This window comes from Leopardus geoffroyi, chromosome C3 (assembly GCF_018350155.1).
Source record: "Leopardus geoffroyi isolate Oge1 chromosome C3, O.geoffroyi_Oge1_pat1.0, whole genome shotgun sequence".
Lineage (NCBI taxonomy): Eukaryota > Metazoa > Chordata > Mammalia > Carnivora > Felidae > Leopardus > Leopardus geoffroyi.
The window spans coordinates 148,513,478-148,527,194 of NC_059338.1; the positions used below are offsets into that span (position 1 = coordinate 148,513,478).

Here is a 13,717-nt window from a genome sequence, read left to right on the forward strand (position 1 = left end):
AGTATCTAGATGAGGCCCCTGGGTGGATCAGTCGGTTAAGCATCCGACTCTTGATTTCGGCTCAAGTCCTGATCTTACGATTTGTAGGGCTCCTTGCTCACAGTGTGGAGCCTGCTTGGGATTCTCGCTCGCTCACTCACTCACTCACTCACTCACTCTCTGTGCCCCTCCCCCGTGAGCACATGTGTGCGTGCGCACTCTCTCAAATTAAATAAACTTAAAAAAAAATAGAAAAAAATAATAAAAATAAAATGGATTAGCACTTGGACTTCCAGAGGATGATTTTTTTTTTTTTTTCAAATTTCAAGTGTTTTCAAGGACGACTTCCTTTTTAATTCATTAAATTCCCTTTGGTTTATGTGAAGTTTTTTTTTTCTAATTTCTTCCAGTTGAAAATTACTGTTTTCCCTTCTTTTTAAATTGTGGATGTGTGGGGCACCTGGGTGGCTCAGTCGGTTAAGCATCCCAACTCTTGATTTCGGCTCAGGTTGTGATCTCATGGTTTGTGGGATCGAGCCCTGCATCAGGCTCTGCACTGGCAGTGTGGAACCTGCCTGGGATTCTCTCACCTCTCTCTTTGCCCCTTCCCCTGCTCGCTCGTGCTCTCTCACTCTCTCTCAAAATAAATAAATAAAGTAAATAAACCATTTTAAGAAGTTGCGTATGTATGGAAGATAACACCTTCCTCTGAGCAGCACTTAGTAAAGGCTAAATTCTAAATTGGGGCTAGTTTCATTGTTATTTTCTTGATATTAAAGTTCATACTAAAGTTCAGTTATTCCCTCTGCGGTTCAAAAGATAATGTTTTTAAATTCCAGGTTTTATACAGTGGGGGTTGTTTTTTGGGGGCTTTGGGTTTTTTGCATTTTTAATATTGTTCCTGTCTGATGTTACCGCCTTTTGACCAGAGAAAGTAGTCTTCAGTTATTTCTGCTCTTTAAATTCCACTGAGGGGTTTTATGGCCTAATAAAGAATTTCTGGAGCATTATCCACGAGCTCTATCACTAATTCTTCCAAGTGAATATATTTATAGGTTTGTATGCCTGATATGTTTTAACCCGTTTCTTGCCTAATCACTTTTACAGTCTCTTGTGATTGACTTTCTGCTGTGTAATATGCATATATTGACCTACAGTTCAACTTCCCCTTCTGTTTTGAAAACAGAAACCCTTTACGTATTCTGGGGGGATTGGAGGGTTTAATCCAGGAATCAGGGCCTGCACGAACATTTACGGGGCTAGAGGAGCTAAGGTCAAGGGAATGGCTTCTAAAAACAAGGAAAGCTCTGGTGAAAGAAAACAGATGCTGAAATGCCCACCAAAGCTGATAGCCCTTCACAGCTCACTGGAAAGCTGCCGTGGCGACCCAGAATCTCTTCCAAGCCCCAGTGATGCAGCTCAGTCTGTAGCACAAAATGGGCCGCTCTCACTCGCTTGCCAGGAAGCTCCTGTGGAATTTCATCTTGGGTACACCCACCTCTGGAGAGTAAGCCTGGACTGCCTTTCTCCTTTCCAGATCTTGTGCGTGTGCACTCTCTCTCAAAATAAATCAACTTCTTTAAAAAATAGGGAAAAAAAATAATAAAATGGATTAGCATCTTGGATTTCCAGAGAAGGATTGTTTTGCAAATTTCAAGTGTTTTCAAGGACTTCTTCCTTTTTTAATTCATTGATTTCCTTCTTTTGGTTTATTTGAAGTTTTTTTCCTAACTTCTTTTCATTGGCAAACTTGCAGTTAGAGAGGGATTCTCGGAAAAATAGCCTCTCTGCAGGGCAGTGCGGATGAGATTCTGGAAGAGGAGGGAGAGCAGTGGCAGAATGATGACAGTCCAGCACTGCATACGCCCCATTTCCAACTCAGGGGAGCCTTCCTGTCTCTACCCATTTTGATTCCAAATCAAGACACTTAAAATGTCAGGTTTCTGTTGGACATGATTCAGCTTATGTCCCTCACATCACCTCCGATAGCCTCACCCTCTTCAACACGTGAGACTCATTCTGTCATTTTAGCCGTCCTGGAGCTCGTCATGTTTCTCTCTGCACAGACCTAATCTCTCTTTGATATTCTGTAGGTTAAATACTGAAATACAGGGTTAACTACAATTGTCACAACATTTATTGCATAGTAAAATAATGAGAGAAGGGGAATAAAGATAAAAAAAAATCGATCAATATGTAGAGGTTTAATTATGGTAGTCTTTATTTCTCTAGTTAGTCTTGCAACTCTAGTAGGTATTTGCAGCTTCCTTCTGTTCCGCACTCCGTTTTCTACCTTAGACGTTACCTCCGCTGATTTCACTTCTTGGCCCGAAGAGACTGCCGTTAATGGTTCCTCCTGTAATGCGGTTCGTGTAGGTGCTCATTTGTTTCTCAATGGACACAGCAGTGCCAAGAGACACCCTAGGAAAGCTGCTGACTTTCAGGCATCTTCCTCTGCCCTTACAGTGTAGGAGCAGCTGTTTCCCGTTGGTAAGTTCAGTCGTATCGATACATGATGCAGCTTCTTTCTTTGTGTGTTGATTCCGTGCTGCGATGAGCCCTAGGTGTCCATGTGGTGGTTTAAGCTTCCAGTTCACTGGGGCCCCGGTTCTGTCTCTTGGCAAAGGAATTCTTTTGCAGGGAACTAAACTGGCATGGTCCAGAGTTGTAGGGAAGGGAAGCAAAACTTTTGCTCTTGGCTCATTGAAATACTAGTTATTCTAGTTTTCATCCCTGGTTGTCCAGCCTGTGTGTTCTAACTGTGGGAGGATTCGTTTCACAAAGTAGTCTGTGGTTCAGGGCACGCACTGCATCCTTCAGCCTGGCCATTCAGAATGCCGCCCATCTGGTACCCTAACTGAGCTTTCAGTGCAGTGATCCACAGTTGTATCAACCGAGCTGTTTTAAGGGTTGGCCTATGTGGTAAGATAAGTGACTTCCATGGGCTACAGGCCATGGCTACATCATGTTTCGCTGTAAAATAAAATTCCTTGCTCAGAAGCAATTCTAGTAGAATATCATGGCAGTGAATAAGTCCTTTTGTCTGTTCCAGAATGGTGGGTATGTTCAGAAATACTGCGGGCATGGAAGGTAATTCCATTTGGAGAGTAATAAACTGTCCTCGTGAAGACAGATTACTATCCTTTTTCTGACGGAAACGGTCCCGTGTGATCAGCCCGCCACCGGGTAGCTGGCTGGTCTCCCAAATGAGCACTGCCATATCGGGGGCTCGCTGCTGGTTACTAGATGCACAGAAATCCATGTTACCGAGCCCCTATGTAACCTCACTTCCTGCCTCTGTGGATAGTTGCCCGTGAACCTTTTGAATAGGACTGATTGATACTCACAGAATGCTCACCTTGCCCATCTGAGAATTAAGAGGTTCCTCACAGCGGGACATAATATATTCAGAACCTAACCTCCTCATACTTACATATCCTGCACATTGAAGAGTGTGATCCGTATTTCTTTTCCAGAAACCTTCCCACCAGCTTTCAATCTAGTTTCTCCCGAGTCCCTCACTATCCAGCCGAGCCTTTGACCAGTCTCCATGAAGCAGCGTAAATCTGTACCCCTGACCATTTCTCCTCCCAACTAACTTCGGGTACACTGTTTGACATGTTGCCGCTGGGAACTTTCCCTTCTCCACCCGTCTTCGGAGCCACTCCTCAGTGGGGCTCTGTACCTCAACTGGACCTTTGAACCGTGGCAGTGCATTTTGCGGAATCCTGATGAAACCAGGCCTGCCAGTTTTTTTCGCTCCTGGTGAATGTCAGAGCGGTGAGGGGGAGAGAGGCAGTGTAGCGGGAGAAGGCACCTTGGGAACCTGAGCCTCTTGTGCACGCCACACCTGTCTTCTGAAAGAAGACTGCTGTGTATACCCAGCCTGTGGTTTCAAGTATTCGCTTTACAACGGTCAGCTCAGGTCACCCAGTAGCTTGGGGGACCGTGGCCAGTCTGTCAATCTGTACAGCCCCAGTAGCAAGCCGCAGTCACTTTACAACAGGGAGCCGGTCGTGCGCTTCACAATTCTAAGGGTCTCAGCTGTGATTTCTCCTGTCGGCCTCGCCAAAAGCTCTATGCGGTGTTCATCTCTGCTACCGACACTTCAGGCATCTTCTGGCAAATGTGGCCCGAGGGGCCGAGCGACTTGCTCGTCGCTCTGGGCCTTCTGCCGACCAGGGAGCCTCACAGGTTCTTCCGTAAATGAGTCGGAGCGGCATACCCAGCTGCACCGTAGCGTCTTGCCTGCGGGATTCCCAGATGCTCACCTGGCAGCAGCTTGGCCCTTCACCTTAGAGGGGGTAGCTCACGTGATCAGACCACCGGGCGCTTAGAAATTTCACCGTGCCAACAAGCAGCTGACTTTTCTTCTGTTGCTTTATCGCTCATCTCCTGGCACACGTGTGCCTTGCCCTGGTCGCTCAGGTGGTTGCCGCTTTTGCCTGCTTGGCCCAAGGAGCATAAATGCCGTAACTGTATCGGATTGGTGTGATCTGTTTTTTTTCTTCTTTTTCCCCACCTCTCAGATGAGTGTGATATCTTGAGGAATCGCCAGAAGACCAATATCCCTGCCAGCGTGGTTTTAACAGAGGACTAGAGAATTGGTATAATCCAGAGATGATAAGACATTGGAAGCGTATTGCTGTTGCTGTAGGTGAAATCTGACGGACTCTTGTGGTCTATACTAGGGATTGACAGACTGGCCTGTGGGAATCCAGCTTACCACTTGCTTTTGTAAACGCAGCTGTATCGGAATACACAGATACCCGTTCCTTGACCTGTTGGTTGCCTGTGGTTGCTTTTGGCGTAGTTGAGTAGGTGTGACGGGTCATCCGGCGAAAATGTTCACCCGTCCCTTTAAAGGAGTTTGTCAGCCCCGGTGTCTACTTAGAGCTACGAAGAGGGAAGAAATCACTAAGTCAGTAGCTCCGTGTCAGGTAGTGGTAGTCTTGCTGATTTGCCACAGCAGAGAGGGCACGTGTGGAATAACTGTTTTCTTGGAGCCGCTGCCTGATCAAATTGACAAGAATCCATTGTTTTTGTGTGTTTTCTACAGGACACATACTTAAGTTGAATAAGAATGTGGTAGAAATCTCCCTTATATCATGTGAAGCGAGAGGCGGTTTTAGGGATTTGACTTGGCTTTTCACCATGATACGTCTCCATTCCGTAAATAAGGGAACGAACAGGGTATCTCCACCAGTTGCTTTTGTGTCTATTCCACTATAGATTGTGGATGTAAGGGACCCACTGGGTCCAAGCTCCGTGTATCACCTGGTGGACCGCAGTGACATTCGAGCCCCTTCGGAGCCAGCATTCATTAGTCCCTCCAGAGCCGGTTAATTACTTACCCAGAGTACACAGTCAGTCTGAGAAGTGGGCACAGGTCCCTATGCTAAAGACTATAAAAGAGACCATATTATCAAACTTTGGCATTGTAGTTGGTGACTGACTCAGGTCTTGGGATTGGGTGAGGGGTAGTGATTCTCTGTATTTTAATTAGCTCTCTGAGCAGCAGATTCTGAGTTGTAAAAAAACAAAACCAAACAAAACAGGCTTTTGAAGTTTTAATCCTTGAGCATCCCATTCTGTCTTAGCCCTGCGGACAGCCAGCACCAGAGTGTTTCTGGGTCAGACCTTCTAATTGCCGCTCCAGCACTGCTGTCTATAACAGCCCCACATCGTGTGTCTGCTTAAGTGCCGCTGATCGGCCTCCATCTCTCCAGAGTCTTGTCATTCCCGTTAAGGTCATTGATTTTCAGCGATTTCACCTCACTCTGCTCTCCCTGTCCTGCGGAGTACCACTACAGAGCCTTTTGAAGTCGAATTTCCCAAAGCTTTGGCGAAGGGTGTATTCTCTGGACCCTCCCAGGGTACAAATAATAAATCTCTTCCACGGTGCCTGTCACCATCATTCTTTGGGTGTCCTCCTCAAGACGAAATTTGTTCTTTGAAAACCATTTTCTAAGATGAAAATTAGTGAGAAGAGTGCCATTGTGTTTATACATTTGTAGATCTCCTTAATGTTTGGCTTAATGGAGTCTCCTGTTTCTGCGTCCAATCTGTTGTGGTGTCTTTTGATTAATGGGTGATAAAAATTCAGCCTTTCACTTACATGTAACTGGAAAAGAGGTATATTTCAAGAGCTTGTTCAGATGCTTGTGAATATTTCTTTGATACTAAATAAAAATCCAACAAATGATGATTTCTTAAACATTGGTTTCAGTATGGAATATTAAACTGTCAAGTGGATTTTCCTACTGTTACTTGCTAATATCTGTTGAACGATCTGTCTTGCACTTGGAGTGGATGTTTTACTCATGCATGATTTTGTAGCACAACGAATTGGTCATTTGAAAACCACTGGTTCCCGGAGTTAAACGGATCTTGTAAATACTGACATAGTTTATTGACATAAAAATCAGATGTTAATATACCTACCAATTTTATGAAAAAGATCTTAGGTGCTAGGAAGCTCTCAAACTTAGAGTGGCAGATACAAGTTTTCTAAGGTTTGGGGCACGGTGGGGGGGGGGTGTTGTTAGTTTTACATTTTCTCTATGCCTAACATGGGGCTTGAACTCATGACCCCAAGATTAAGAGTTAACATCTGACGGAGCCAGCCAAGTGCCCCAAATCTTCTAAAATTTTAATTTATTCTTAAAGAGTGACATTTTACCACTGGTAAATTCTGTCAGGTGTTCATTGAAGTAACACACTCATGTGGGTCATTTTTGAAAAAAAAAAAAATGTCTGTTGGAAAACGCAAATTTAAATAACAAAGATTGTCATTTTTCAAATAGAAATCGTATAGGATGAAAAAAGCAGCCAAATTCACACAGCCAGAACAGTCATACAAGAACTGTTCCGTGAGACAGACACGCTTCTGGAAGCGGCAGAAGGGCTTTATATGTTCTCATTTTGTCACACCTGACACTAAAAAGTGCATACTCAGTGGTCAGATTTCGATAGTGACAATTTTTACCACATTATGGATGTTCCAAAATCAACCTGCCTTTTTCTTTATCGCTTCGACTGCCTTGATGGAAAGGAAACAGTGACTAAAAGTACAGTTTGGCACTATTGTCTTTAATTTATGCTAACGGGTCAGCGATCTTATCATCTACAGATGACAGCAAAGTATTAAGAGACGTGTCATTTTAGTATTATTGTGAAAATAGCTGTGTTCTTACTGATCCCTTGAAAGTGTTCTGGTCACCTCAGGGTTCCGGGGATCACACTTGGAGAATCGTTGATAAAGGGACTGGTTGGCACCATCGTAACCCTTCGATAAGGTTTCTGTCCATGCTACTCACCTGGCAAGAGGCAAGTGAGACCATATAAATGACTGGGTGTGGCTGCGTTGCAGTAAAACTTGAGTTACACCAACAGGCAAAAGCTGCATCTGGCCTACCCGCCTTTGTGTGCCTGCCTGTAGTCTAGAATATCTCCTCTCCGCATCGCATTCTCTTGGAGTGTTGGCCATTAGGTCCAGGTGTCAGGCAGGCAGTGAAGTAAACTGTTAACATTGAATGTAGAGTCTCTGATTATTGTAGCCGTACAGATAATTATGGCCTCAGTTATCCCTATGTTTGCCTTTCCCCTTCAGACTCCTATCGGATGTATTCCCATACATGTTCCCTATGTCGCTACCAAAATAAATGGAAACTTTGCAGTTGGACTTCCTCCTTGGTTAGATTTTCAACTCGCCTGGGATCTGGAGATTTGAAAGTAGAGATGGGTCTGGAAGTAATTAAATAGTAGGGGAGCCGGTTGAGAGGGGTCAGCCTGTTGAGATGGGACCCTGGGGCAAGGGGACACTAATCTTTAGATGAGGGAACAGAGGCTGCTGCTGCTGGCCAAAATGCCTGGGTGGGATTCGGTGGGGACAGCTATGGCGTCTCTAAAACCTTTAGCCACCTGAGCCAGACAGCTATAGGTGTCAGCTGTTAGGCCCTGGAATGCCCTATTCTCCCAGAGTTCGTGTCCCTCTGGCAGTGAGGTCACGACTGCCTGCAGATCAGAGCATCAATTCCAGATTCCTGTCTTTATGCTCTTTTCCCCCAAGGATCATATTTGTGTCTGTTAGGATTGAGTCTAGAAAACAGAATCTCTTAAATACTCCAGGATTAAAGGGTTATATATTAAAATGAGAACTTCTGTGAATTTGGGGAGACCTAAGGGAGGGACGGGGTAAGGGAGTTGCTGCTGAAGACCTGGAAATCTGGATTCAAAGCCATCGGAAGCACCAAAAGTGGGTGGCTCGTCAGGAAATGGCTACAGGGTCACCTGGGTGGCTCAGCCGACTAAGCATCTGACTGTTGATCTCAGCTCCGGGATCGAGCCCCACATCGGGCTCTTGCACTGACAGCACAGAGACTGTTAGGTCCTCTCTTCCCGCCCCCACCCCCACCCCTTCCCTTGCTTGCTCTTTCTCTCAAAAATAAATAAACATTAAAAAAAAAAAAAAAAAAAAAAGGAAATGGCTACAGTTCCTTGGAGACTTCCACACGAGTTGCCTAGTGGGGCACCAGTGCAGGCACTTCACTTGGAAAACCCTTTGGAATCTTACGTAGCACCCATATCTAGCCATAGCCACCTCTGGAGAGTGACAGACTCTTTCTCGTCTATCATTGGCAAACTTGAACTCAGAACTTAACTGGGAAGGAGTTTGGACGGTGCGGTTCTAGGCTTCTCTGTCACGCAGAAGAAACATTTGAAAAAAAATAAGTAGGGGCACCTGGGTGACTCAGTCGGTTAAAGCCCCCGACCCTCAGTGTGGGCTCAGGTCATGATCTCACAGTTTGTGAGACTGATCCCGGCGTTGGGCTCCGTGCTGACAGCGCAGTGCCTGCTCAGGATTCTCCCTCTGCCTCTCCCCTACTCACTCTCTCGCTCGCTCTCGCTCTCTCCGCCCACCGCCCCTCTCTCTGACCCCCCCCAAAATGAATAAACTTTTAAAACAAAAGAAAGGAAATCGGTGAGAAGAAATGATGCTGAGGCGATGACACAGCCCAGCACACCTCCTTGCTTTCCGCCACTCGGTTGGTTGCACATGTGCCAGAGGCATCGTGGAGAGACCGTGGGAAGCAGCAGCAAGACACAAGGATATTGGATGTATCCGTAATGTAACTCCCACAAGTCAGTAAGGAAAAGGCAAGCCGTTAGGCAAATGGGCAGAGGATAAAAACAGCCAGATCAGTGAAGAAATACAAATGGCTAACATGCGAATAGCTTTTCAGTCTACATGGGATTAAGGAAATGCAAAATTAAAATAAGATGCATTCCTTCCTATGTAACTGGGAAAAATTAATAGTATACTTTATTTTTAAGGGGAAAGGGGTTTCTCATACACCTGTGTACACAGGAAGTGCAAAGAGTGTGTGTGTGTGTGTGTGTGTGTGTGGTGTTTGCATATGTTGGCATATGCATGTGTTGGCATATGTTTGCATATGTTTTTGTGCCAGGACCATAGTGTCTTGATGACTACAGCTTTGTGATATAGCCTGAAATCCAGAATTGTGATGCCTCCAGTTTTATTTTTCCTTTTCAGGATTGCTTTGGCTATTTAGGGTCTTTTGTGTTTCATACAAATTTTAGGATTGTTTGATCTAGCTCTGTGAAGAATGCTGGTGGTATTTTGATGGGGATTGCATGAAATGTATAGATTGCGTTGGGTAACACATTTTAACAATATTAATAAGTGTTCTGTAGTTTTCAGACTACACATCTTTAACCTCTTTAGTTTATTCCTAGGTATCTTACTGTTTTTGGTGCAGTTGTAAATGGGGTTGATTCCTTGATTTCTTCTTCTACTGCTCTTTCTTTTTCTACTGTCTATTATTGGTGCATAGAAATGCAACAGATTTCTGCACATTGATTTTTGTATCCTGCAACTTCGCTGAGTTCATGTGTTCTAGCAGTTGTTTGGTGGAGCCTTTCAGGTTTTCTACGTAGAATATCACGCAGCTTCAAATAGTGGAAGTTTGACTTCCTCCTTGCTGATTTGTCTTCCCTTTATTTCTTTTTGAGGTCTGATTGCTGTGGCTAAGAATCCCATCCTGTGTTAAATGGTAATGGTGAGAGTGGGCATCCTTGTCTTGTTCCTGACCGTAGGGGAAAAGCTCTGTTTTTCCCCACTGAGAATGGTATTAGCTGTGGGTCTTCGATATATGGCCCTTATGATGTTGAGGTGTATTCCTTCTGTTCCTACTTTGTTGAGGTTTCTATCAAGAATGGATACTGCATTTTGTCCGGTGCTCTTCACCTGTTGGCAGGATCATACGGCTCTTATCCTTTCTTCTATTAATGTGGTATAGCACATTGAGTTGCGAATATTGAACCAGACCTGTGGCCCAGAAATGAATCCCACTTGATCATGGTGAATAATTCTTTTAATTTGCTGTTGAATTCAGTTTCTGCTATCTTGTTGAGACTTTTTGCATCCAGGTTCATCACGAATATTGGCCTGTAATTCTGCTTGTTAGTGGGGTTGTTGTCTGGTTTTGAAGTCAAGGCAATGCTGGCTTCATAGAATGAGTTTGGAAGCTTTTTTGGAAGAGTTTGAGAATAGGTATTAACTCTTCTTTAAATGTCTGGTAGAATTCCTCTGGGAAGCCATCTGGCCTAGGACTCTTGTTTGTTGGGAGATTTTTGAGGACTGATTCAATTTCTTTGCTGGTTATGGGTCTGTTCAAATTTTCTGTTTCTTCCTGTTTGAGTTTTGGAAATGTGTGAGTGCTTAGGAATGTGTCCATTTCTTCCAGGTTGTCCAGTTGGTTGGCATATAATTTTCCATAGTATTCTCTTATAATTGTTGGTATTTCTGTGGTGTTTGTGATCTCTCCTCTTTCACTTGTAATCGATTTTATCTGTTTGGGTCATTCTCTTTTTTGGTAGGTCTTGCTAGGATTTCATCAGAGAACCAGGTCTTCGTTTTGTTGATCTGTTCTACTGGGTTTTTTTGTTTGTTCCTGTAGCCTTTATTTCTGCTCTAAACTTTATTTCCCTTCTGCTGGCTTTAGGCTTTGTTTGCTATTCCTTTTCTAGCTCCTTTGGTTAATTTGTATATTTGGGACCTTTCCTGCTTCATGAGCTAGGCCTGAATTGCAATACACTTTCACCTTATGACTGTTTTAGCTGTATCCCAAAGGGTTTGGACTGTTGTGTTTTCATATTCGTTTGCTTCTATGTCTTTTTTATTTCTTCTTTAATTTCCTGGTTAACCCATTCATTCTTCAGTAGGATGTTCCTTAACCTCCATGTATTTGAGGGCTTTCCAAACTTTTTCTTGTGGTTGACCTCAAGTTTCATCATGTTATGGTCTGAAAATATGTATGGTATGATCTCAATTTTTGGTACCTGTCAGGGGCTGATTTGTGACCCAGTATGTGATCTGTTCTGGATAATGTTCCATGTGTACTCAAGAAGAATGTGTATTTTGCTGCTTTAGGATGAAATGCTCTGAGGGGCACCTGGGTGGCTCTGTCAGTTAAGGGTCTAACTTCAGCTCAGGTCATGATCTCGTGGTTCGTGAGTTCAAGCCCCGCCTCAGGCCCCATGCTGGCAGTGCAGAGCCTGCTTGGGATTCTCTCTTCTTCTGTCTCTCTTCCCCTCTCCCACTTGCTTGTGTTCTCTCTCTCTCTCTCTCTCAAAATAAATAAATAAACTTAAAAAATAAAAGGATGAAATGTTCCGAATATATCTGTTAAGTCCATCCAGCCCAGTGTGTCATTGAAAGCCATTGTTTCTTTCTTGACATTCTACCTAAATGATCTGTCAGTTGCTGTAAGTGGATTGTTAACGTCCCCTACTGTTGTTGTATTATTACCATTGACTTTATGTTTGTTATTAATTGATTTATGTATTTGGGTGCTTTCAAGTTGGGAGCATAAATATTTAAAGTTGTTAGATCTTCCTGATGGACAGACCCCTTAATTATGATATAATGCCCTTCTTCATCGCTTGTTGCTGGCTCTGTTTTAAAATATAGTGTGTTTGGGGCTCCTGGGTGGCTCAGTCGGTTGAGCGTCCGACTTCGGCTCAGGTCATGATCTCACAGTCTGTGAGTTCGAGCCCCGCATCGAGCTCTGTGCTGACAGCTCGGAACCTGGAGCCTGCTTCCGATTCTGTGTCTCCCTCTCTCTCTGCCCCTCCCCGGCTCATGCTCTATCTCTCTCTCTGTCAAAAATAAATAAACATTAAAATATAGTGTGTTTGGTAGGAGTATGGCTACTCAGACTTTCTTTTGACATCTGTTAGCATGATAGATGGTTCTCCACCCCCTCACTTTCAATCTGCAGATATCTTTAGGTCTAAAATGAGTCTCTTGTTGGCAGCATGTAGATGGATCTTGGGTTTTTTTTTTAAATCCATTCTGATACCCTGTGTCTTTTGATTGGAGCATTTAGTCCATTTGCATTCAGAGTGATTATTGAAAGCTGTGAATTTAGTGCCATTGTGTTACCTGTAGAGTTGATATTTCTGGTGGTGGTCTCTGGTCCTGTCTAGTCCTTGTTACTTTCGGTCTTTTTGTTTTGTTCTATTTTTTTCTCCTCTCAAGGAGACCCCCTTAAAATTTCTTGCAGGGCTGGTTTAGTGGTCATGTACTCCTTCAGTTTTTGTCTGGGAAATTCTTTAACTCTTCCTCTATTCTGAATGACAGCCTTGCTGGCTAAAGAATTCTTGGCTGCATGTTTTCTGCATTCAGCACGTTGACAATTTCCTGATGCTCCCTTCTGACCTGCCAAGTTTCACTGGACAGGTCTGCTGCTAACCTCATGTATCTACCCTTGTAAGTTAAGGGCCTTTTGTTCAGAAATCTTTCTTTGTTTTTGTATTTTGCACATTTCACTACAATATGTCATGGTGTTGACCTGTGTTTGTTGATTTGGAGGGGAGTTCTCTGCCTCTTCGACTTGAGTGCCTATTTCCTTCCCCATGTTAGGGAATTTTCAGCTAAAACTTTGTTCAAATAAACCTTCTGCCCCTTTTTCCCGCTCTTCTTCTGGGACTCCTATGATACAGATAATCTTTGTTTTATGGAGTCACTCAGTTCTCTGAATCTCCCCTCATGATCTAGTAGGTTTTTTTCTTCATTATTTCCCATGATTCTATCTTCTGTATTACCTATTCTTTCCTCTGCTGCTTCAGTCCTCATTGTGACTATCCAGTCAGTTTGGTATCTCAGTGATAGCATTTTTTTATTTCAGCCTGACTAGTTGTTAGGTCTTTGATCTCTGCAGCAAGGTTTTCTCGGGTGTCTTCTATACTTTTTTCAAGCCCAGCTGGTAGTCTTATGACTGCTATTTTAAATTCTTGTTCAGATATATCGCTTATATCTGTTTTGAGCACGTCTCTGGTTTTGATTTCTTCTTGACCTTTCTTTTAGGGAGAATTCCTCCATCTTGTCATTTGGGCTGCGTGTCTGTCTTTTGTGTGTTTCGAAAGCTTGTCATGTTTTCTGCACCTGAGAGTAATGCCGTATTAAAAAGGGGGGAATACACTGTCCCCAGCCTGGCACTTCAGGAAGAGTTTCTGGCGTATGCCGTGTGCACTCTGCTGTTGAGTTTTGGCTGCTCATTCCCACTGGTCAGTCCTGTGCAGAGCTCCTCCTTGCTTGTCCTGGGGCGGGTTTGGACTTTTAAATAGGTATGCTTTGCTTTGTTTGTTAAAATAAGCCTGGAAAAAAAATGAAAAAAAAAAAGTAACCCAACAAACAAAAAACTATGAGCCT

At 43.7% G+C, this 13,717-nt stretch overlaps 1 protein-coding gene across 3 annotated transcripts in view; it reads left to right on the plus strand.

The window, feature by feature from the left end:
- RB1CC1 (RB1 inducible coiled-coil 1) overlaps window positions 1-13,717 on the plus strand; it is a 93,276-nt gene that overhangs the window by 55,884 nt on the left and 23,675 nt on the right. Inside the window, exon 16 of one of the 3 annotated variants that reach the window (XM_045455334.1) lies at window positions 6,786-7,663. The exons of the other annotated variants lie outside the window; for them this stretch is intronic. Within the exon in view, the coding sequence (XP_045311290.1) occupies window positions 6,786-6,801 (16 nt within the window). The 3' untranslated portion in view covers window positions 6,802-7,663. Of the gene's footprint in view, window positions 1-6,785; window positions 7,664-13,717 lie in introns of those variants that run through there. 3 annotated transcript variants of the gene reach the window in all.